The sequence below is a fragment of the Lolium rigidum genome, chromosome 1 (genome assembly GCF_022539505.1).
Source record: "Lolium rigidum isolate FL_2022 chromosome 1, APGP_CSIRO_Lrig_0.1, whole genome shotgun sequence".
NCBI lineage: Eukaryota > Viridiplantae > Streptophyta > Magnoliopsida > Poales > Poaceae > Lolium > Lolium rigidum.
In genome coordinates this window covers 277,043,980-277,066,802 of record NC_061508.1, presented here as the reverse complement: position 1 = coordinate 277,066,802, position 22,823 = coordinate 277,043,980, and the positions used below count along the sequence as shown (strand labels likewise).

At 47.9% G+C, this 22,823-nt stretch overlaps 1 protein-coding gene, 1 long non-coding RNA gene and 2 pseudogenes across 2 annotated transcripts; 3 read left to right on the top strand and 1 right to left on the bottom strand.

The window, feature by feature from the left end:
- The first annotated feature begins 1,157 nt into the window (after nucleotides 1-1,157).
- LOC124659125 lies at nucleotides 1,158-3,002 on the top strand (annotated as a pseudogene).
- Nucleotides 3,003-5,461: 2,459 nt separating this feature from the next.
- LOC124683746 lies at nucleotides 5,462-7,619 on the top strand (annotated as a pseudogene).
- Nucleotides 7,620-11,450: 3,831 nt separating this feature from the next.
- LOC124659116 (cysteine-rich receptor-like protein kinase 44) lies at nucleotides 11,451-13,779 on the top strand. Its single transcript, XM_047197055.1, has 6 exons — nucleotides 11,451-11,658; nucleotides 11,770-11,915; nucleotides 12,009-12,219; nucleotides 12,663-12,900; nucleotides 12,980-13,130; nucleotides 13,211-13,779. Exons 1-6 carry the CDS (start codon nucleotides 11,451-11,453, stop codon nucleotides 13,535-13,537), a joined length of 1,281 nt encoding a protein of 426 aa, XP_047053011.1. The 3' UTR covers nucleotides 13,538-13,779.
- Nucleotides 13,780-14,160: 381 nt separating this feature from the next.
- LOC124683745 lies at nucleotides 14,161-16,138 on the bottom strand. Its single transcript, XR_006996797.1, has 3 exons — nucleotides 15,971-16,138; nucleotides 14,656-14,888; nucleotides 14,161-14,524 (listed from the first exon to the last, which is right to left on the bottom strand). It is a non-coding gene; the product is annotated as an uncharacterized LOC124683745 (long non-coding RNA).
- Nucleotides 16,139-22,823: the final 6,685 nt, after the last annotated feature.

Genomic DNA, 22,823 nt, shown 5'->3' with positions numbered 1-22,823 from the left:
GGGCCGTGGGCCTCCTCACCACCACCGACGACATCTCACATGTGCCAGCGACTAGACCCCCCTTTACATATCACATATGTCATAGAGGCAAAACCTAGACAAAACCTAGACCTAGTACTATAGAAATGTACATGACAGAGCCGACCTCCTCTCCCTTTCATCTCTTGCTAGCGAGGCAGCCGGAGAGGAGCAAGAACGGAATGATGGACTCTCAGGGCTCCTTTGATTCATAGGGTTTATATAGGAATAGTGTAGGATTTGGATCCTATAGGAATTGTTCCTACACAACTTGATTGGTTCATATGAACATATTCTATAGGAATTAATCCTATAGAAATCTTGTAGTACAAATACTATAGGAAGGAAACATGAGGTCATACCTCATGAATTTTTTTGTTGAAACAATAAAACTCACCTTCCCATATAATTCAACTAGTCATGACATTTGCAGTGATCTCCTCCAGTGGGTTTTCCAACAGGCCATCAAGTACAAGGAGCTCTGGGAACTTAGAATAGTTGTTTGACGAGTTTATACGATTTGTGCTAATTATAAGAATATGGACCGTGTAGTTCAATAGGTTGATGCGGATCCTATCCTTGTAATAGCATCCGCATGAACCTTTGATTGAACTTCATCCTCGGCCGGGTAGCAAACTACGGACATTTGATAAACTTTATTGGACTCACACTATTTATAAGCGAAAGTGAGAAATCTACGGTCTTTGGGGAGAGTAATCCGAACCTAAAACAATTTTAGGTTTTGAGGCACCTAAGTCACCCACTCCTATGCTTTTCTTTTTTCTATGTTTTTCTTGTCCCATAAATCAAAGGAGCTCTCAAACTAGAGGAGGATAGGGAAAGGATAAGAGGAAACGAGGCCCCACGAGCATGGTGTTAGTGTAGCCCAAATAAGCGAGCAGACGACATCCTAGTTCATGCTATTTGAGTGTCAGGCCCAGCCCAATTTCCAAACCCTCACCGATCTGCCACTCTTCTCTCTCTCCCCCACAAAAGCTGCTTGCCCACAGACCCACGCAAGACACAGAGGCAGCAAGGGCGGCCAACGGCGGCGGTAACCACGGCCCGCGCTAGGCGGCGAATAGGCCCTGGGCTGACCTTCCAACCGGTGGCGAGCGAGCGGTTCCCTATCGGTTGACGGCGACTTGCGATCCGGTGAGCACTGACCGGGATCTCCGTTCCATTCGTTCTTCTCTTGATTTAGGTATTCGTAGCGAGTTATTGCCGCTGATTGAGGGCCTTTTTTGGCCCTTAGGAATCCAGAAGTTTAGGATTTGGGGAAGTAATCTGCAGCATGAAATCAATTATGAACTTTCGCTTTTGTTATGCACATTGAGGAGTACTAATCAATAGTACTCCACTATGGAGTAGTCTAGAGCATTGTGCTATTAGTAAAGAGGAAACACAATTAATCTTGTGATCTGTGAAGGGCAGTTCCGCAAACATGTGAAATTGTTTCGGCCGACCAATACTTAATTAAGCCAAGATGCATCCATACAAGAACTCTGCAAGTACAATATAATAATCATTTCAAAGGTACGAGAAGCTGTCATGTTGATATTTTAGCTTGCCTAAACATTTTGTAATCTTCTACTCATATAGCAGTCCACACTATTTTATCAAACATGAAGCCTCACTCAACTCACAGGTTTTCTTCTCTTTGCAGGAAATGACGAATCTGAAAGCAAAAATGGACACACAACAAGTGGAGCATGACAACCATGATGGCAACAGCAATTGCCTATCCCGCTGCCTTGATGATCCTGCCACATCCACCTGGGCATCTTTGCACACGGATCTGCTCGACTTGATCGCCAAACGGGTTCTCGCCAGCGACCTGTTGGACTACGTCCGGTTTCGTGCGGTGTGCTTGCGGTGGCGTGTTGAAACTCATTCTCCTCGCGGTCGAGGTGTGGTTGACCCGTGCTTCCACCCACGTCAGTGGATGATGTTTCCAGAGGGCGGTGGGCTATTCCCAGGCCACCCTGCACTACTTGGCTATGTCCGCTTCTTCAACATCTCCACTGGCACCTTCGTTCGTGTCCGCCTCCCCTACATGGAAAACTACTGTGTGCTTGACTGCCCTGATGGGCTTCTCCTCCTGCAGCACAACAGGAGTACCGCCATCCGTCTTCTCCACCCCTTCACTTGTGACGTCAGCTTGTTCCCGCCCCTTTCCTCTATCTTCCCTCAGTTGGCCAAGCTGGGATGCTTTGTCAGTGGCTTTGACCGCCCACTGAAGGTCTTCTCATCCATTTCCGTCAATCTGGGTGGCACTGTCACCATCATGCTCGCGCTCAACAGCCTCGACCGCGTGGCATACGCATCCACTGGTGACCCGACAGTGGACTCCATCTAGCTGGATGATGAAGCACCTGGTCTCAGCATTGCCGTTCCGTGGCAGCCTCTACGTGGTGAATGGTGGGTGGGGTCCCAATCCATCATGCATCATGCGCATCGATCCGCCAGATGACTCCAACCCCTCCTTGTGGCCGGAGAGGCCGCCACAAATGGTTGCCACTTGTCCAGTCGAGCAGTTGAGCTCGCCTGCACTGGTAGAATGCAACTCCGAGCTGCTTCTGGTCGGCTATAACAATGGACACTCACGGGTAGTGGTTCTCCGGGTTGCCGACCTCCTGCGTGGAGGCCCTGCCATGCCAGTGACAAGCATTGGTGACCAAACCCTCTTTATCGGTGCATGGAATATGTCTGTCAACGCCAAGAGCCTACCATCCGTCCAAGGGAACTCCATTGCCATTCTCAATGCCATAGGTGGTGGCCTTGTGGGCAGGGGAGCTATACCGCAATATGATCTGGGCAGAGGTACCTGGTCGCAGGTGTTTGACGGACACTTCCTCGATGGGCCCATGCCTAGGCCGTACAGCCTTGTCCTCCACGTTGCAACCTGCTGCCACCGCCTTTTCTGGAACAGCGGGGCAATCTTCTATTTCAAAGCAGACCTACCAATAGAAGATGAGGACTGAAGCGCTGAGAGGAGTAGATGTAAGAGTAAACATAATCTTCACTGATCAACTTGAGATGGTATTTTGCTTTTCTAACAGTTACACCTTAAATAGTCTTTGCTATGAGGCTATGCCGTAGCTTTATCTGCATCTAGCTCATGGAGGAGGTCGAAGATTCAGCCATAGTCAATGCCGTGTTTCTTTCAGTCCAGGATGTATTACTGTCCCCTAAATTGTCGTGTGTTGTCAGCTTGGAGCTCATGCTTGTGGTTAGCTACAATATTGTGACCTTCAGAAGCATAGAGATATACACTCCTTCGGAAACTAAGATGTGCTTTGTTGCTATGCTGGATCAGATTAGAATCTAGCTTCATTCAGTGGGCAGGAGATTCTGTCAGTAGTGATGTATTAGTGTGTCTGCTATTTTTGTTTTCTCTGAACAAACTGTAGCTAGCCCAAAGTTGATGTTTAAGGTTTGGTCCTGACGACGGCGATGATACCCTGGCGATGTGCGCCTCAGAGGACTTGACTATAGGCGTTGCATTGCACCATGGTCGTCTGCATCGACGTATGCAGAGGCCGTGTGGCTCTGTGTTTCTTTAAAAATTATATCGGTGCACTTATCTCTAATTGTCCCAACAAGACCTAAGTGACTTTATAAAAGCTCATTAGTAGCTTCATGGGTACAGGTAGACTACTCTATCGTGAAAATGACAGATTCCACGCTAACAGGCATTGTAGTGAACTAGTGATTGGTAAATCTGCAGGTGACTTTCAAATTGAGCCCCAAATAATTTGAAGCAAATTTAAACAAATATAAATTACTAGAATCGTTTATTACACCAGGTTGAAGCAAATTAAATAAATTATTCGCACACCAAATCAAATAGTTTATCACAACTCAAACAAATAAGATAAAATACTAGTTGAAATGGTGAAGACACACATCAAGTGACGTTTCCTTTCCTCGCCCATGAATACTCCATCAGGGTCATCGTGAAATTGAAGATGCATTTGCTCATCACGGATTTCTTGATGCATGCCTATAAAAGCTGAAAACTCGGTTGGCACCTCGTGATCAACTTCAGCTAGATTTTGTGTAATGTCGCTGCCAGAACTGGCCTACCAGCTTTTTTCCGCTCACCGCGCGTTGCCGGTGCCCCCCCCCCTCCCGCTACGACGCTCGTACCATGGAGCCGGCACGGGGTGGCAGTCGGATTATCAGGCCTCTTTTGGGAGCCTTCAATGAGGACCGATTTTGGGTCTAAGCCCCCAAAGGCCGTTTTGGTGTCCCTTTAGGGGCTCCCGGTGGGATGCTCGGTTTTACTACCTGGTAACCGAATGTAAAGGAAGAAACTTTCCATTTGAAACGTGCCTTTTAACCACTTGGTGGGCTATTGCTTGGCCAAATGAGTCCGCCAACTGCAACTGCTGAAAGAACAAAAAAAAAACAGAGTTCCGGTAGGTAGACATTTGGCAACTACTCTACTAGTAGTGTTACCTTTCATCGAGGTAGCCACCATCGCCTCACTCACTCCCACTCCCGTCCTCGCCATTCTCACGTCTTTCTCCTCCTCTCCCCTTTCCGAGCGATCAATCATCGGCAAACACCAGTACGTCCGTACGAGAAAGGTCCTTCTGCCGTAGCGGAGCAGTGCCATGACGTGGCCCGCTGGCCACCGCCGGCTCATGGCCACGGGCACATATGGATGAAGTGTGATCTACATTGTTCAAGTTTATTTAATCTGATATACATTGTTGAATAAATCGATGAAGTGTGATCTTTTGCTGAGACTAAACTATTCTTTCCGATCTATAATATACATCGGGGTAGTTCAAGTTACATGTATAAATTTGAACTAAACCCTGACACATATGGATAGGGGCCGGATTGGAGGGAGTAGATTTTCTTATACACGGTACACATCCACATACTTTTATAGTTTTCTTCCTTCCCAATAATATTCAATGTAAGGAATATATATCAAATTAATAAAATATAATTTCTCTACATAAGGATGGTCTAACCGTCTAAGGGCCTATTTGTATTTTTTATTACTTTTGAGCCTCTTTGTACCATTATTGATTATTATTAGTAGAACAATTTAAATTTTTACAAAAAAATACCATCATTGATATTTTTTTGATTTTTTGCGAGAAACTGTGATTTATTGTTTACATGTTAGTGTTTAGGGTTTATCCATGTATCCAGGTTTTGTATTTTTTGGGGGTAATTCGAAAAATAGATTGTTGAACCTGTTTTGCATAGTGTACCCCAAACAGGCCAGGAGACGACTTCCCAGGTCATGCTAATTCAGTGGCTGGCCCGGCCCAACTACGGAACCCCTCAACCAGTCTGCCACTCTCTCTCAAAAACAAAAAGCTGCCTCCCACAGATCCACACACACATACAAGACACAGAGACAGCAAGGGCGGCCAACGGCGGCGGTAACCACGACCCACGCCCGGGCGGCGAATAGACCAGGGTTGACCTTCCAACCGGTGGCGAGCTAGCGATTCCCCGTCGGTTGACGGCGACTTGCGATCCGGTGAGCACTGACCGGGATCTCCGCCCCATTCGTTCTTCTCTTGATTTAGGTATTCGTAGCGAGTTTTGCCACTGATTGAGGGCCTTTTTTTGGCCCTTAGGCATCCAGAAGTTTAGTATTTGGGGAAGTAATCTGCAGCAGGAAATCAATTATGTAGTTTCGCTTTTGTTGTGAACATTGAAGTATACTAATCAATAAGAGAGACTATGGACTGTCTAGAGCATTGAACTATCAGTAAAGGGGAAACATAATGCTAGGAACTAAATCTTCAACCAACCTGTTTTAACTATGAATTTTGGTGTGATGAATCTTGTGATCTGTGAAGAGCAGTTCTGCGAAAATGTGAAATTTCTGTGTCCGATCAATACTTAAGCCAAGATGCATCCCTGTAAGTCATCTAGTTACTACAAGTACAATGTTATGCTGATTTCAAAAATCCCTCATGGTGATGCTTCAGGTTGCCTAAACATTCTGTAATCTTCTATTCATGTAGCTGTCCGGACTATTTTACCAAACACACAGCACCATTCAACTCACATGTGTTCTTTTCTTTGCAGGAAATGACGAATGTGAAAGCAAAAATGGCTAGACACCAAGTGGAGCAAGGCAACCATGATGGCAACAGCAATTGCATGTCCCGTCGCCTCGCTGATCCTGCCACATCCACCTGGGCATCACTGCACACGGATCTGCTTGACTTGATCACCAAACGGGTACTCGCCAACGACCTGCTGGACTACGTCCGGTTTCGTGCGGTGTGCTCGCAGTGGCGTGCCGCATCTCCTTGCCCACGTGGTCGAGGTGTGGTCGACCTGTGCTTCCACCCACGCCGATGGATGATGTTTCCGGAAGGCGGTGGGCTGCACCCAGGTCACCCAGCACTACTTGGCTACGTCCGCTTCTTCAACATCTCCACTGGCAGTTTCGTTCGTGTCCGCCTCCCATGCTTCGAAAACCACTCTTCCTTGACTGCCCCGATGGCCTCCTCCTCCTACAGCACAAAAAGAGCAGTGTCATCAGTCTTCTACACCCCTTCACTGGAGACGTCGTCGTGTTTCCACCCCTTTCCTCCATCTTCCCTCAGCTCTCCAAGGTGGGATGCTATGTCAGTGGCTTTGATCGCTTACGGATTGTCTTTGCAGCCGTTTCCGTCAGTCAGCGTGGCACTGTCACCGTCATGCTCGCGCTCAGCAGCCTCAACCGTGTGGCCTATGCATCCACAGGTGACCGGCAGTGGACTCCAACGAGCTGGACGATAAGGAACTTGTCCACAGCATTTCCGTTCTGTGGCAGCCTCTACGTGGTGAATGGCGGGTGGGGTGTTCACCCGTCGCGCATCTTACGCATCGATCCGCCAGATGACTCCAACCCCTCCTCTTGGTCAGTGAGACAGCCGCAAATGGTCGCCACATGCCCAATCGAGCAGTTGAGTTCACCTGCACTGGTAGAATGCAATTCCGAGCTGCTTCTGGTTGGCTATAACAATGGATATTCACGGTTAGTGGTTCTCCGGGTTGCTGACCTCATGAGTGGAGCCCCCACCATGCCGCTGACAAGCATCGGCGACCAAACTCTCTTCATTGGTGCATGGAACATGTCCGTCAACTCCAAGAGCCTACCATCCGTCCAAGGGAACTCCATTGCCATTCTCAGTGCCATAGGTGGCGGCCTTGTGGGCAGGGGAGCTATACCGCAATATGATCTGGGCAGCGGTACCTGGTCACAGGTGTTTGACGGACACTTCCTCGATGGCCCCATGCCTAGGCCGTACAGCCTTGTTCTCCACGTCGCAACCTGCTGTCAGCGCCTTTTCTGGAACTGTGGAAAAATCTTGTGTTTCAACCTAGACCAAGGAGTGGAGCACGGAGGGGAGCACACGTAAAGAGTAATGGAAATCGGAATCGGAATTGGAATCTGCATTGATCAACTAGAGATGGTTCTTTGTTTTTCTAGTGTCTTGGCCGAACGAGTCTTCGCTATCCAGGTTATCCTGTAACTATCTGCTTCAAGTACATAGAAGAAGAAAATTCAGTCCATATCTATTTATGTTGTTCATCTACTCGTGTTATTTCAGTCCAGGATGTATTACTTGTGCCTAAATTGTTGTGTGTCGTTCAGCTTGGAGACCATGCTGTTCCTTAGTTGCAGTCATGTGACCTTCAAAAAGCATTGAGATATACACTCCTTCAGAAACTGAGATATGTTTTTTTTGTTATGCTGAATATCAGATTATAAATCTAGCTTCATTCAGTTGACTTGAAAATCTGTCAGCAATGATGTAGTATTAGCGTAGCTGTTTTTTTTTTTTTGAATGGTGCGTAGTTGCTATTTGTTTCTCTGAAAAAACCGACTAAAATTGATGTTTTAGGTTTGTGCATCAGAAAGCGGAGTTACCCTGGCAATGGACGGTGTCGGAGGACTTGAATCTAGTGTTTGTATCTGATCTTGTCATGGTTATGCTATTGTTGACTATATGTGATGTATTCTGCTTGTAGATAAGCTTTGCCCTTTGGCCTTGTTGCATTGCATCATGGACGTATGCAGATGCCGGGTGGCTCTGTCTTAAAAAAAATATTCTCGGGGCACCTATCTCTCTCATTAATCATTATATCCCACTAACACCTGACTGGCTTTATAAAAGCTCATTAGTAGCTTAATTAGACAGATAGACTCCACTATCGTGAACACGACGGATTCTATACCACACTAACAATCATGGTAGTTCAGTTAAAAAAACAGTCATGGTAGTTATCTCAAGATTAGAAAAAACATGCATGGTACTGACTGGTAAATCTGCATTTCAGGATTTTATTTTACTAAAACTAGCATTTGTGAACTCATGAAACCTCCTACTTCCTGTTTTAAGCACGGAAATCGGAATTGAGAAGGCCCCAGCTCCAGGTCATCTGTTTATATCCCACAAAGACCTTGCTGGCTTTATAAAAAAGCTTATTATTGGAGGTGGTGTTTTGGCTGGTACGTGCATATGAACCTATTATAAAAATTCATAAAAAATTGAAATAAAAAAATGTTAATAAATTGAAGAAAAAAAATCATGCGTACATCAGGACATTCTATGTTAGCACACAAATTTTCGGGAAAAAAACACGTGCCCCATGTAAAACGGACAAAAGAATGTTATGTGAAGAGTTATGTTGAAAATTTTCTTTTTTACATGGGACACAAAAAACATTACTTTTCCCGATAACTTGTGTGCCTACATATAATGTCCAGATATACATGCAAAATTTTATTCAAATTTTTTAATATTTATTTTCACACAATAAATCCATATGTATCCGTGAGCCGAATTGAATTTCCCCTCAATGGTAGCTTAACTAGGACAGATAGACTACTCTATCATGAACATGACATATTCTACTACACATAAACATCTCCAAGAGCATTGCCAAATTTTGGATTGCCAAAGTGGTTTTAGCAATAAGAGAGGTAAACCAAAAACTTTTCAGCTTTACAAGCATTGCCAAAACTGGATTGCCAAATTCACGGGACCCACTTGTAAGTGGGTCTTGCTTTTTCCCTTTCCCCCTCCTCTTCTCCCCAGCCCGTTCTTCCAAAACTGCACGGCCGACCATGTCCTCCCACTATGCGAGAGCCTACGGGTGCAATGGTGGGAGCCCGAGAACCGCGTCCGAGAGAGCCGGTTTGCTCGGACAGGAGGCGCCGCAGGAAGCCACGAGAGGTGGGAAAAAGGCGAATTTGATGCAAGAGACCCTCTATCTGTCCCGAGTCGACTGGAGCCGTCCGTAGTTGAGCGGTGTGAGTCAGCATCATGGGCAGCAATGGTGGGCTTGCCGGCTCAACGAGGCAGAGAAGGTTGCGCCTGTGCCGGGAAGATGACGAGGGAAGAGCGTGGGGTCGGGAGGGGGGGGGGGGGGGCTTGGGAAGGTTGAGTGGTTGACGGTGGCCTCCATTGTTGGTGTCGTAGCCGAAGACAACGACGCGAGCGGAGTGCATGGGCAGAAGGCTATGTCTCAGTCGTTGCCCTCTCCCATGGGAGTTTTGACAATTATAGGCATTTAGCTTTAGATTGGCATATATGGCAACTAAGGGAATTCCAATGGAGTGATGTAAACCGTTACGGTTCCCACATCGGATTTTTTACTTAGCTGGAGGAGAGATGATGAATACATAGATGGTTGTCTTCTCTTAGCTAAGATGATCTGTTACGATATAATAAAAGACTATTTTCTTCAATGTATCATATGCCTTCTTTTACTAACAAAAATTTATACTAAAATTTAATTAATTATCATTTATCATTAGAGATGAAATAAGAGATAATGCATTGTATCACTTATATTTTGTCCTCTATAGATAACATAGAGTTCTAAGAGAAGGTGTGCCTTCTCCATCATTGTACATGCTCTAAGAGCTAAATTATAAAAGCCTTGCTAAATTTTTGTGTGAGAACCACTGCTCTTGGAGATGCTATTTTGGCCTAATTTGTTATTAAAGTAGCAGTATTTAGCAATTGAGGCAAACGCAATGCTTTTGGAGATGCTCTAACAGGCATGGTAGTGGTTGGTAAATCTGAATTCACTGTATCTGAGAACTCGTGGAACCTGCTAAGAGCATCTCTAACAGAGCCCGTAAATCCCGCCGGAACTGAACTTTTCCGGCGGTTTTACGGTTCGGGCCGAAACGAGCGCAGAACAGAGCCCGAAAACATGGGCGGGCCCGTAAACGAAGTTCAGGAGCCTGAGAAATCGAGCGGACGCCCCGTATTAAAAGGGGTCGTGGAGGGGAGTTCGGTTCGTAAACCCTACTCCCCTCCTCCGCTCGTCTCCCACCGCTGCCGCCTGCCTCCGCTCCGACGAGAGATTTCGGCCCCTCCGATGCCGCTCCGCCACTTCGGCCACCACCCCTCCGTCTGAAATGGGGCGTGCAAGACGCGTGGGTAGGGGAGGTGGCCGATCCGGTGGCGGAAGATCGACTCGTCGTCCGCCGGGTGTCGCCGGAGCGCGCCAGGCGGTTGCGCTCCCACGGCGCGTGGAAGCGGGCCGGCGGGAAGTGGCCGGAGCTAATGGCGGACCTCCAAGCGCGCGTGCAGCCCACCACTGCCCCCGCGCGTGCAGCCCACCGCTGCCCCCGTGCGGTGACGACGACGACGACGCCGACGAGCCGCCTCTAGCCTGCGGGAGCACCTCCGAGGCAGCGACCATCGAGGTGGCGACGCTCATCGTCGCCTAGGAAGAGCCGGCGAGCGTAAACCCTCCGCCGGCGACATTATAGTCATTCCGGGGACTAAAAATCAAGTCTAATTAGGTCCCCTAGTACATAATGTAGGTCGAATATGCATCTATTTTCCCCCTATTATTGTAAATTATGAACGAATTCAGCTTGATCGGATGAAATCAAGTGCAATTGCGATTTTCGATTTCCCGCGATATTTGATTTCAGCGAGTTCGGTTCACGTTTTCGGTTTCTGTTCTGCGCCGTGGCTAAATCCGCTCGCAATTTGTTTTTCGGGAAACTGAACTCACTGTTTTTGGTTCGAGAAATAGGGGCTCTGCTAGAGATGCTCTAAGGTGGTAACTGAATGGAAAGGAGGAAACTTTGCATTGCAAACGTGCCATTTAACCACTTGGTGGGTGACACACGCAGAGGATAATAACTCACTAATAACTGAGCTATTGCTGGGTCAAACGCGTTCGCCGACTGCTGGTGCTAAAAGAACAAAAAAGCAGGAGATCTGGTAGGTAGACATTTGGCAACTACTCTACTAGTAGTGCTACCTTTCATCGAGGTAGCCACCATCGCCTCACTCACTCCCACTCCCATCCTCGGCATTCTCACGTCTTTCTCCTCCTCTCCCCTTTCCGAGCGAGCGATCAATCATCGGCAAACACCAGTACGTCCGTACGAGAAAGGTCTTCTGCCGGAGCGGAGCAGCGCCATGACGTGGCCGGCTGGCCACCGCCGGCTCATGGCCACGGGCACGTCGTCGTCGTTGTCCCCGGCGCCGTCGGGGACTGACGAGGCAGGTGCAGGAGGGCGGGGCTCGAGCCAGGACGCGATGAAGATCATGGTGTCCGTGCTGGTGGTGGTCATCTTCTGCACCCTCTTCTACTGTATCTACTGCTGGCGCTGGCGGAAGCGCAACGGTACGTGCTCTGTTCCGGCGTGAGTGTTCTTGGTTGTATTAGCTAGCTAGGGTTGAAGTAGCGGAAGCTTGATGATCTGTGGTATAAAATGCAAATCTTGGTGGATTTCAGCTGTGAGGAAATCGCTGCTCCAGAGCCTGCGGCCCAGGTCGAGCTCGGACCTGCCGCTCATGGACCTGGCCTCCATCCACGCCGCCACCAACAACTTCTCCAAGGCCAACAAGCTCGGCGAGGGCGGCTTCGGCCCTGTCTACAGGGTACGTTGCTATACACACACGTTGCATTTGGTCTCCTAGCTAAAAAAAAGTTATGCTGAACCCAACTGTGCCATGTAAAAAATCAACGAAAAGGGGGAGCTTGCCGGCGGCTCGGAGATCGCCGTGAAGCGGCTGTCGGAGCGGTCGCGGCAGGGCGCGGCGGAGTTCAGGAACGAGGTGGAGCTGATCGCCAAGCTGCAGCACCGCAACCTGGTGCGGCTGCTGGGCTGGTGCGCCGAGCGCGACGAGAAGCTGCTCGTCTACGAGTACCTCCCCAACCGCAGCCTCGACGCCTTCCTCTTCGGTGCGTTCCTTTCCTTCCCTTCCCTTTCGCCCCCGTCTCGTCCATCGGTTGGTAGCTCCGCTAGCTTAGCTCGCGGTGGTTGAAACCTGCGGCGTCGCGCCATTAAATTCCTTCGTTTGGTTGATGGGGGCCAGTCAGTGCAGTGGCTACTACTAGTACTTGCCTAGTGATCGATGGTCGAGTGGTCGACCGTGCAATTATGCCGGCAATCCAATTACATTAACTCACGGGCTGATTGAGTGTAACCTGCCTGTAAGTAGCTGCATAATTATGGGGTGATGCGCACCGGGACCTGCATCTCACATGCTCCGCCCTGTTTTTTCGGCTGGACAACGAGATCTTTAATCAATCGTACGTTTGCATCGCACGCAAGTGATTTTACCTTTTATGTATGCTTGTCCTGTTAATTAGTTACTGATCTGATCATGTAAATTGACTGTCAGACGCTAGCAAGAGCGCGCAGCTGGACTGGAAGACGAGGCACAGCATCATCCTCGGCGTCGCCCGTGGGCTGCTCTACCTCCACGAGGACTCGCTGCTCAAGGTCGTTCACCGGGATCTCAAGGCAAGCAACGTCCTCCTCGACAACAAGATGAACCCCAAGATCTCCGACTTCGGCATGGCCAAGATCTTCGAGGACGAGTGCAACGAGGTCAACACCGGACGCGTCGTCGGAACATAGTGAGAAACCACATACATTAGCTGTGTACTACCAATAATCGGCCATGGACCAGTTTACTGACCTCAAATTTGGGTGCAGTGGGTACATGGCGCCGGAGTTCGTCATGGACGGCGTCTTCTCGGTGAAGTCCGACGTGTTCAGCTTCGGGGTGCTGCTGATAGAGATCCTCGGCGGGAAGCGGAACGGCGCGCTGTACCTGGAGGAGCACGAACAGACCCTCATCCAAGACGTACGCACCATCTCTCTCACAAACTTTGTCAATTTCATCTAGGATGTTAAAACTGAACATTTTTCTCGTTTTGTATGCAGGCGTGGAAGCTGTGGACTGAAGACAAGGCACCGGAGTTCATGGACCCGGCGCTGGGGCGGTGCTACCCCAAGGAGGAGGCGTGGCGGTGCTACCACGTCGGCCTCCTCTGCGTGCAGGACGACCCGGACCTCCGGCCGACCATGTCCAGCGTCCTGCTCATGCTCATAAGCGACCACATGAACCTCCCTGCGCCGGCGAGGCCGCCGATGTTCACCAGGCTCAGGACCTTCCCGGCCTCCATGATCCCCTTCTCCACCAGGACCGAGTCCACCTATTCGCCCCAGTCCATCAACGACGTCTCCATCACCGTCATCGAGCCACGATAAGCAGATGAGATTGTTTCTTCCTGCCGCGCACGCTAGGTGTTTTGTTGTGTACATACTAGCCGAGTGAAATGTCTGTTGACGGCCGGCCGACGATGGATTTTTGTAGTTGTCGATGTCCAAGTACGAACAGTTCGTACCACGGTGAACATTGTGAGTGCATGCAGATGGTGACAAGGCGAAATCCATGATTGTGTACAGTGATTATCTTTGTTTACAACGTGACAAAGCAATAATTTTTGGCATATCAAGGCAACTTTTTCGAGCATTTTCCGCGACAATTATTTGGGAACTGGAATCGCATAAAGAAATTCAGGTTTTTGTTTCAAGGAAGTGGAGTGCGACTGAAAGTGTGTTGCAATGTGGACAGAAGATACGCTGAGGTTTTGTCCTCGAAATTGACACAACCTTGAAACGAGCAAAGAGATTCCCCGTTTCTTTCACCCCTAAGGCCTCGTTCGGTTACAGGGGTCGAATCCCCTGGTGGATTGATTCGCTCGAGTATCTGGGTGAACCCCCACGGTCCACCCATACCCCCACTAATCCCTTCCGCAAAACGCTACTACTTTCTGCTGTTCGGTTAATCCCTGCTGAAGCTACGGTACGGTTGGTTTTACAGGAAAAGGTAGACAATTGCACACTAGCATGCATGAATTACTATTTCCACTAAACACGAATTCATCAGCGTACAAAATTACAAAATTACACTTCGACTTTTCTATACACAGAGTAAATTCGAACAGTTCATCATCACACACAGGCACAAACGTGTACTTTACAATTGCATGTTTTGTTCAATTTCTCGTAGCCAGCGAGGAGCAAACACGGTACTGCCGCTGGCGACGCCGCTGGCTCGACATGGTGAGCTGCAGGGGTCCCTGGGGCGAGCCGGATTGCGACGTGCTGTTCTGCGACATGTTGTACTGCTCTGGCCACACGCCGGCAGACTGCTGCTGCCGATCACTGTGAGATGTTCATCGCGTGTGTACCCTGCATTTCCGTAGAACAGTTTGTGCACTTGGTCAATGCTCCAATGTTCAATTATGATGATCACAGTAGCTGGTATGGTGTAAATGGATCAGATGACTGAAACTTGAAAGAGAAGGCACTTGGGAACAAACCTGATGGCTCTTGACCTCGACCAGCACCACCCGGCCTTCCGCGACTGCTGCCGCTGCTGCTCTCCGGTGTCCGTGATAGCGCTGCTGTTGGCGCTCGGGGCACCAGGGTAGGGCTCATTGATCACGGGGGACGAGAGGAACATGTCTGGGACTGCCATGGCTGCCGCCTCTGGTCTCTCCGATGATTTTGAGAAGGATGGCAACCCATTTAGTGGCATGGACGCATTAGACACCTGATGAATTGAAATTTACAACACGGGGTTAGAAATAGCAGGTACATATACATGAGTTAGCACTTCTGGAATAGACATCATAAGCTTAAGAGGAAGATAATTTCCCTGCTGATCGAATGCAAACTATATATTTATTAATCCTGATATAGAATCTAACAACTTAGGGAGAAAACAGCTTCAGAATAAAACAAAACATGAAAATAGCGTAGCAGACACATGCTGTGTGGAGTATGATGCAGGATCCCAACTGAAACATGAAAATAGCATAGCAGAAACATGAAAACAAAGTTTCTTTTTTCTTTTATATATGAACTAAAAGGATGAATTTGAACAGAGGAAAAAACAAGAAAATACCAGAAATCAAGATCCTTTTAACCTGACAAAGGAACCAACGAAGAGACGGTGAGGAGTAGCGCAATGTTGGCATTCCGCCTCTATGTGAGATCATATGGAGAAACTTATGGAGAGCTTTTGATTTATGCATGTAAGTACAACAAAATCAAGATGCCAACAGACGAGAATATAAGTTTTCAGTTATGACTTTATTAGTAGAACATGCAAAGAGGTTGCTCTGAAATGTATAAGTTACCCATCGATTTCTTTTCTGTCAGTTTGGTAGTACACCATTTGTACTCCTTTCTTTGCTTAGCATGATGTAAGGCAAAATTCTAAGCGATGGATAATACAAAAGGTTCATCGATGAAATCAAAGGCACTCACATGTCATATACTTATAAACCTGAATGCTGATGACTAATTTGAAGTAACACACACAAATTCCATGGCCTATTGAGTCCACGGTATAGCTTTCATCTTCCCAGTTCATCACAAAATCAAGAAAGAAACATCTCTGCATCTAACTGGCTCCTAATTAGCAAATAGCAAGCCACTGCCGGCTCTAGCAAGGCACAATCAAAAATCCATGACACCGTCGTGCACCACCTCAAGACCAGATCCTAACACAATCTCAACATCTCCTAGATCGAAGAGCACGAACATGCTGACGCCCTGGACCTTCCAACACGAGCAGCCCTAACGGTACGAGAAGAGGGGAAGGGTATGTGAAGGAGGAGAGGACCTTACCTTCTAGCAGCCGGCGTCGGACGCGGCGAAGTGGGAGATGCAGGAGATCTGGAGGTTCCAGATCGAGCGCCTTGTCTTCGGCCCGGGCTCCGTGGCGGTGTGGGCGTTGAGGAAGGGCGACGAGGACTAGAGCAGCTCCTCTCTCTAGTTGGTCGGGCGGCCGCCATCGTCCCGAAGCGATCGCCGGCGCTCCTCCGTTCGCGTCGCCGCCGCCGCCACCGACGTGAGGGACGAAGTGTCGATTCGCTTCTGTTTTTTTCTCTCTGTGTCGATTCGGGATTTCTGTCCACGCGTGCGACCAAGATTTTTTAAAACCCGGTGGAACGGGCGGGTTTGGGGGAAAAACGGGTTGGTTCCAACCCCGACAGGTATTAACCGAACACGTTATCAGATTAGACCGGGATTAAACCCGAGGTGGATCCAATCTCGGCTGACCCACGGGGTTTGCGTCGCGATTCCGGCCGGGTTGGGACGAAACGAACGAGGCCTAAACATGTCATGTCACCATTCGCCTGTGCTGCTTCCGATCGAAAGAAACTGTGACACCAGATTGAGGAGAAGGCTTTATGACTTCGTGTTCCGCTTTAGCCCACTGTTCTCACGGCGTGAAAGGTGCTCTTCATTAGCATTAGACCCAGATCAACAATTAACATCGCCGAAAGAAACATCTGACACTTTTACATACGACTTTGGTTCAGTTTTAAAATAAATTCCAGTTTTTACCTCACGGTTGTACATTCCTGACACAGATTATCCAATTAGTTAATATTCTACCAAATATGACATCTAGGAAATTTTGAACACAGTTTTACCCCATTTGAGCCTTCTACATGTTTTATGTGATGAGACCAGTATGTTAGATCGATGTAACGCCAAAAGATATGTAAATATCGGAGAAAATCATCGACGATCGTGTCGAGCCTTCGCTTCACACCATCTCCTACATTCCTCCTCGTCGTCCTGGTATTTTTTTTAATCCTCAATCATCACCCCACACTTTAGCCAATGGGAAGGTCCTAGAAAAGGAGGGTTCAAAGTTTTTAGAAGGGATACTTAGATGACTTTTCACTAGGTGGGTAGTTAGAGTAAAAAATATGATTCAGATTATACTTTGCATGGATGAGTATTTAATAGTTTTACAGTAGATTGTGAAGTTACATGATGTATGTAAAGAACCTGCTTTGCACGTAAACTTGTAATGGTTTCACTACACCGTGGCACCATAACGCACCATCCATCCACGTACACTTACGCCATGTTCGATGAATGATGATGATCGCACACCAAATTATGAAAGTTCACTAAAACTTCACAAAGTGAAACACTATTGAGCAAAAAGAGAAGCTGAAGCCCTTGCTTTCAAATATCTGGTCATACAATGGGTTATCTTAACTAGGTGGGTAGTTAGAGTAAATACTACCTATGTCCATCTTTTGATGTCAAAAGTTTGTCTAAATTCAAATGTATCTAGATGCTCTTTAGTGCATAGATACACCCAAATTTAGACGAACCATCGGACATCTATTAATGGACGGAGGGAGTACAATATGAACCACAAGAAAATCGTAATCTTGGCTGCTAACCCGAGAGACCACATCTATTTGAAATTCTTTTCATGAGGCCTAGATTGCAGGACACTATACAACGTTTTAACTCAAAAACCTTTCTTTCTCATATTCTAGGCACCTTATAATCGCCATCCTTAAGTTCTACTTATTGGATGACCTCAAGCACTATATTCCATTCATTGGATGGTAATTAAAGATGTGCGAAGAATGATGATTCTAGCTCCTATGTCTAACCATTTCCACTTACAATTAGGCAACATACCTTTATCCACTTTAACATTCTTGCTCAAGGTAAAGTTATATAATCTAGGAAACTTACCATCTACAGATTTATTACCAACCTAGATATCTTCCCCAAACCAATTTTATTTTAGATACAACGATTTTCTCACAAAAAGCATAAAATATGCCTTACTTTCATCAATTGAGACCAAAATTGAGAAGTTCCAACTCTATCCGAGCCTTGTAATGTAGTTTCTTTTAGGAGATATTTCTTATTCAAAATATGTTGCTAGGCCCCATCTTAATTTTGAAAGTTCACTACCCACTTCCAAAAAATTAGTGTTCATTAAGTCTCAATTAGGCACACATGGACCCCCTAAGTCTTTTGGAGACCATACGGTTTCACATTTCATCAGGTCGTATTTTGTAATGCCCTGATCCTCTTGCCACAAGAGTTTACCTCTGAGAGCATCAAATCCTTTCCTCACTCCAACCTGCACCTTCTAATGGAGAGCATCTAAAATTGGATGGTAAGTAATGTTGTGCCAAGAATGATCGATGATTCTAGCTCCTATGTCTAACCATTTCCCTTGCCAGCAACCAAGTATGTTTTCCTTCTTATCTTCTACTAACTTTCAGTGTTTACTGAAAATCCTAGCTAGACTTATAGGTAAACCAATGCAATTTGGAGATAAAGACCCATAGTTGCATGTAAAAATATCTACATGAATATTTCTTTCCTCTAAACAATTACCAATACATGAAACTTCACTTTTGAGAAAGTTAATTTTAAGTCCTGACATTTGTTCAAATAAGCACAATAATATTTAAGATTGTTAGCATTTTCAGAAGCTTCATTCAGAAAAAGTGGCATCATGTGCATATTGGAGAAAGAAAATGCCATTCTCTTCCAACTGGGGCACCATTATAGTAATCAAATTGATATCTGGATCATTTTTATCACTACAATCGCAAAATCAACTATAAGATTAAACATAAAGGGGGGAGGAGCAAGGGATCACCCGGTCTCATCCTTCTTTATGTGTTTTAAAAATATAGCTGGCCATTCATTTTCATATTTACGGTTCTAATTGTTATAATGCTAAAAACGGGGTCATTTCCACCCGTGGGAAAGTCCTCTTTTCACATGTTATATTATAGTAATATAGGAGGGCACAATCAACATAACACCTTTGAGTATCAATGACGAGATGGGGCCAAAGTTTAAGAGATCCGCCAGCGAAAGTCATTTCTCGTGACGGTTTTGCATTTTCGTGTCACAAATGAGCCTATGAGGCCAAAAATTATGACGGCTGGCCTCTTGACGTCACCGGGTGTCCAAAATATTTCTTCACTTGCCCCTCTCCGTGGGAACGCGTCACAACGTCCGGGCTTCGGGTTGGTTGACACATATGTTCCACCAAATATGCGCTTTTGCTCACGTACTTTCTATCTAGCGTCTTGTTCTCAGATCTAGGCCGACACATGCCCGCATCCAAGGCTTGTAGCACTAAGGGCATCTCCAGCGGGCCAACGCAAAACAGATGCCCAAATTGACCGCCTGCGTCCATTTGCGTCGGCCCGCGGACACCGTAGGGCGTGGTGACCGTTTGCATCAGGGGTATCCCAGCGGTGCAGATGCATTTTTTCCCACTGACACGTCAAGCTCGGTAATGACGGTTTAACATCCCATTGAGACCTGCCGCCGGCGATTACCGGTTCCCGCGCGAGGGCGGTGGTTCCCGCGCACGGCCAACAGATTGGACCGTTTCGCCGGCATTTCGCACGTGTGGAAACGACCGGCACGTGAATGCCCTGCCGTGGCTATACATGGTGGACGCAGGCGGGCAAGATGGGCACACCTCAACCTAACCCTAGCATTTATCCATGGCCAAGCGCAACTGCACTTGGGCTCGCCTTGTTGAGATGGCCCGCCACGTCTACCGGGATGATGCGAACCTCGCCGCCCTCCGCGCGACGGAGGCGTTCGATAAGGAGCATCTCGCCGTGGACGCCCGTTAGGCTGAGCAGCTGGACGCGGAGGTGGCGGCAGCGGAGGCGGTAGGGCACGTGGTCACCCTAACACTAGAGCTTTAGGGAAACGTCAGCGGCGGGCAGAGCTTGCGGCAGCACGGTCGGAGCTGGCGGCGGGCAGTGCTGCCCTTGCGGCGGCTCCTCCATTGTCGAGGCCTCGATGGCCCCGCCTGCGGACGCTGTCATGCACGACATCGCCGATGATGACAAGGACGGAAACATCGAATTCATCATGTACGACTCCGAGCAGCGGGCTCTGCTCGCGTCGTTCGAGATTCTCCCTTGGGACGTCGATCGCCGTTAGGCTCTGGTAGTGGAGGCGCAAGCTCGCAGCGATGTGCTCGCCATGAGTCGGGCGTACCTGTGCTCCGACCTGGAGTCGGTAGCGCGGAGGGGACCAAAGCAGGTGCGGGTCGACCAAGAGAACCGCGAGCTAGATGAGACCATCGCCGCGAGAGACGAAGCAGTGGCGCCATCGGCTAGGGATAGGGCCCGCTACCACGCCGACCTGCAGGCGCTGGATGAGGCAGAGGCGGCTGCGAAGAGAGTCTACTAGGACTCTTCTTTGGCCGAGGCCGTCTAACGCCGTAGGCGGCAGGACGAGGAGGTTGTTCGGTGTCATGCACGGTACAAGGAGTGCATCACCCGGATGCACTCCGATGATCATGCCGGCCCCTCGGGCCACTCTGGCGGCCAGTAATAGGTTGCGCGACAGCGAGTAACCCCGGCCGTAGTAGGCCCCGCGACCGCGAGTATGTACGGTCATCGTAGTTTTAGGTCAACTCGACTAACCATGTTAGTAAAGACTAGCAAAAGTGCCCGTGCGTTGCATCGGGAGAAAAAAAATACTCAACACCCTTAAACAAATTATTTTACATTCCACTTTCTACAAAAAAAAAACATATACTTCTTGCCGCAGGAAAGCAAAAAACAGTTGAAAAGAAACATGATATGTCACAAAAACTATTCTATTGTCCCTTATCCATGTCTTGAAAACAGTATGCATATATTTATTTTTTGTGTGATAGTAGCAATACAACGTCAATCTAATGGTGCTCCGGTGTTGAAAAGAAACATGATATGTCACAAAAACTATTCTATTGTCCCTTATCCATGTCTTGAAAACAGTATGCATATATTTATTTTTTGTGTGATAGTAGCAATACAACGTCAATCTAATGGTGCTCCGGTGTTTCTTAACCCTTCAAGTTAAACATATGTTTTTTTAAATTAGAGGCTCTTGACACGGCTTGCCATGACTGACGTGTTGTTGTCCTCTACCGCTCCAATCCTCCACCGCCAGACTTTGCTTATTGTGAAAAAAAAGTTCTCAATTGCTCCCACTAAATCTTCCGGAGAAATTGCATCAATATCTCGAATTCTTTGGATTTGAAGCCCTGGCGGTGTTACGGACGACTGCAGTTGCCGTTCCTGCAATTCACGTCTCAGATGGTACTCGCAAGAGCCCCTCGCAAGCAACTTCTGAACGGCGTCCTCGCCACTTAACCAATAGAGGATTAGGCAGCCTGCATGCGTACAAAATCCGGGACGGGATCCTCTAACGTGCAAAAGCGAAGTCAGGTAAGCAACAGTATCCTGACTTCTCTTCTTTCAATTTATGTGATTAAGGCCAAAAGGACTTAAATTATTTCAAACAATACAAATTTTTGATATGCATTTAGAGTAACTACATACAGACAAAATTATGGTGCAATAAAATTTAGCTCAAACTTTTTATATCAACAGTAATCATCTACAGTAATTATTTATAACACATAATATGATAATTATGCTACAGTTTCCCTGACTTTGCCACCTTCTTTTCCCTGACTTTGCTCCTCAACGTTAGAGGAGCCGGTTCCACAAAATCCTCGCCCGGATTGCCTCTCTATGTCCCTTCGATTAAAGTGCGCGTTGATATCTAGCATCTGCCATGCGCTGTGAACTTGTGAAGACAATGATACTCTGATTTTTCTCTTGATAAGTGCTAAATTTGGCCACGCATCTTGTTGCTCCAGCACGGGAGGAAATTAAGTGACTGATGAAGGACAACAACACTCCATCCTGTCCATGTCACCCGACAGAAAAAAGAAGGGGAGTTGCAGGTGCCTGGCACCACCAAGGTAGCTAGCAGCATGTCTTTCCATGGAGCTCGTCCGCTAGGTGGTCAATCTGGTTGCTGGGAGCTTCGATCTGGTTGCTGCGAGCTTCGATCTGACCGCAGTGGAGGTCGTCTCGGTCCTCGGTTGCTACGTGAGGGTGCTCCCCTCTCAAATTCCTTCCTCCTCCAGGATCCCCTTCTTTCCTCTGACCCATTTGGTCTCCACTCTCCAGGCACTCTTGGTCCTCCCCAGAACAATCTTTGCTAGCCTTGAAGTGACAGATAAATTAGCGCTCGTGAGGATGCTTGTGTCTGCGGGCGGAGATGTTGCTTCTGGTTTGTGCAGCCGGAGGAGATGGGGGCTTTCGTGCCAATAGAAATCCCCAGGTCCGTGGAGGTGTGGCATCGGCAGGAGAATCGATCAATGGGGATGTCACCACTCACAATCAGACCTCTGGCTGGCCTCGCTCGCACTCGTGGTGGACGCCGGCGGCGAAACGCCTGCAGTAGGTAGGCAGGCGGCGCTCGATCTCACCTAGAGGACGGCGGGGCCGGGGGCAGAGCAGAGCGTCAACTTCGACGCGATTGAAGGGAGGGCCTATGAGAGCTTGATCTCTCATCGAATCGCTAGCTATTGATAGATCGAAATCGATCTATCTTGGATTGATTTGATGCCAGGGCAATCTTTGATCCTCTATTTAAAGGCCCGTAGAAGGTAAGGAAAACTCGACGGGTCTAATCGGGATTCTCTGCTAACACGGCTCGTCGCCGCCGCCGTAGGGTTGCGCGTCATGGAGTTCAGTCTCGCGGGGGCAGCCGCGCCGTTGGTTGCGAGCCGAGATCCATCTGCACCCGACGGGCTCTGGTCTGGGCGGGGCGACCTCTGGCTTTTTATTTTTTTTTCGAAACGTTAACCGGTACTATGGCA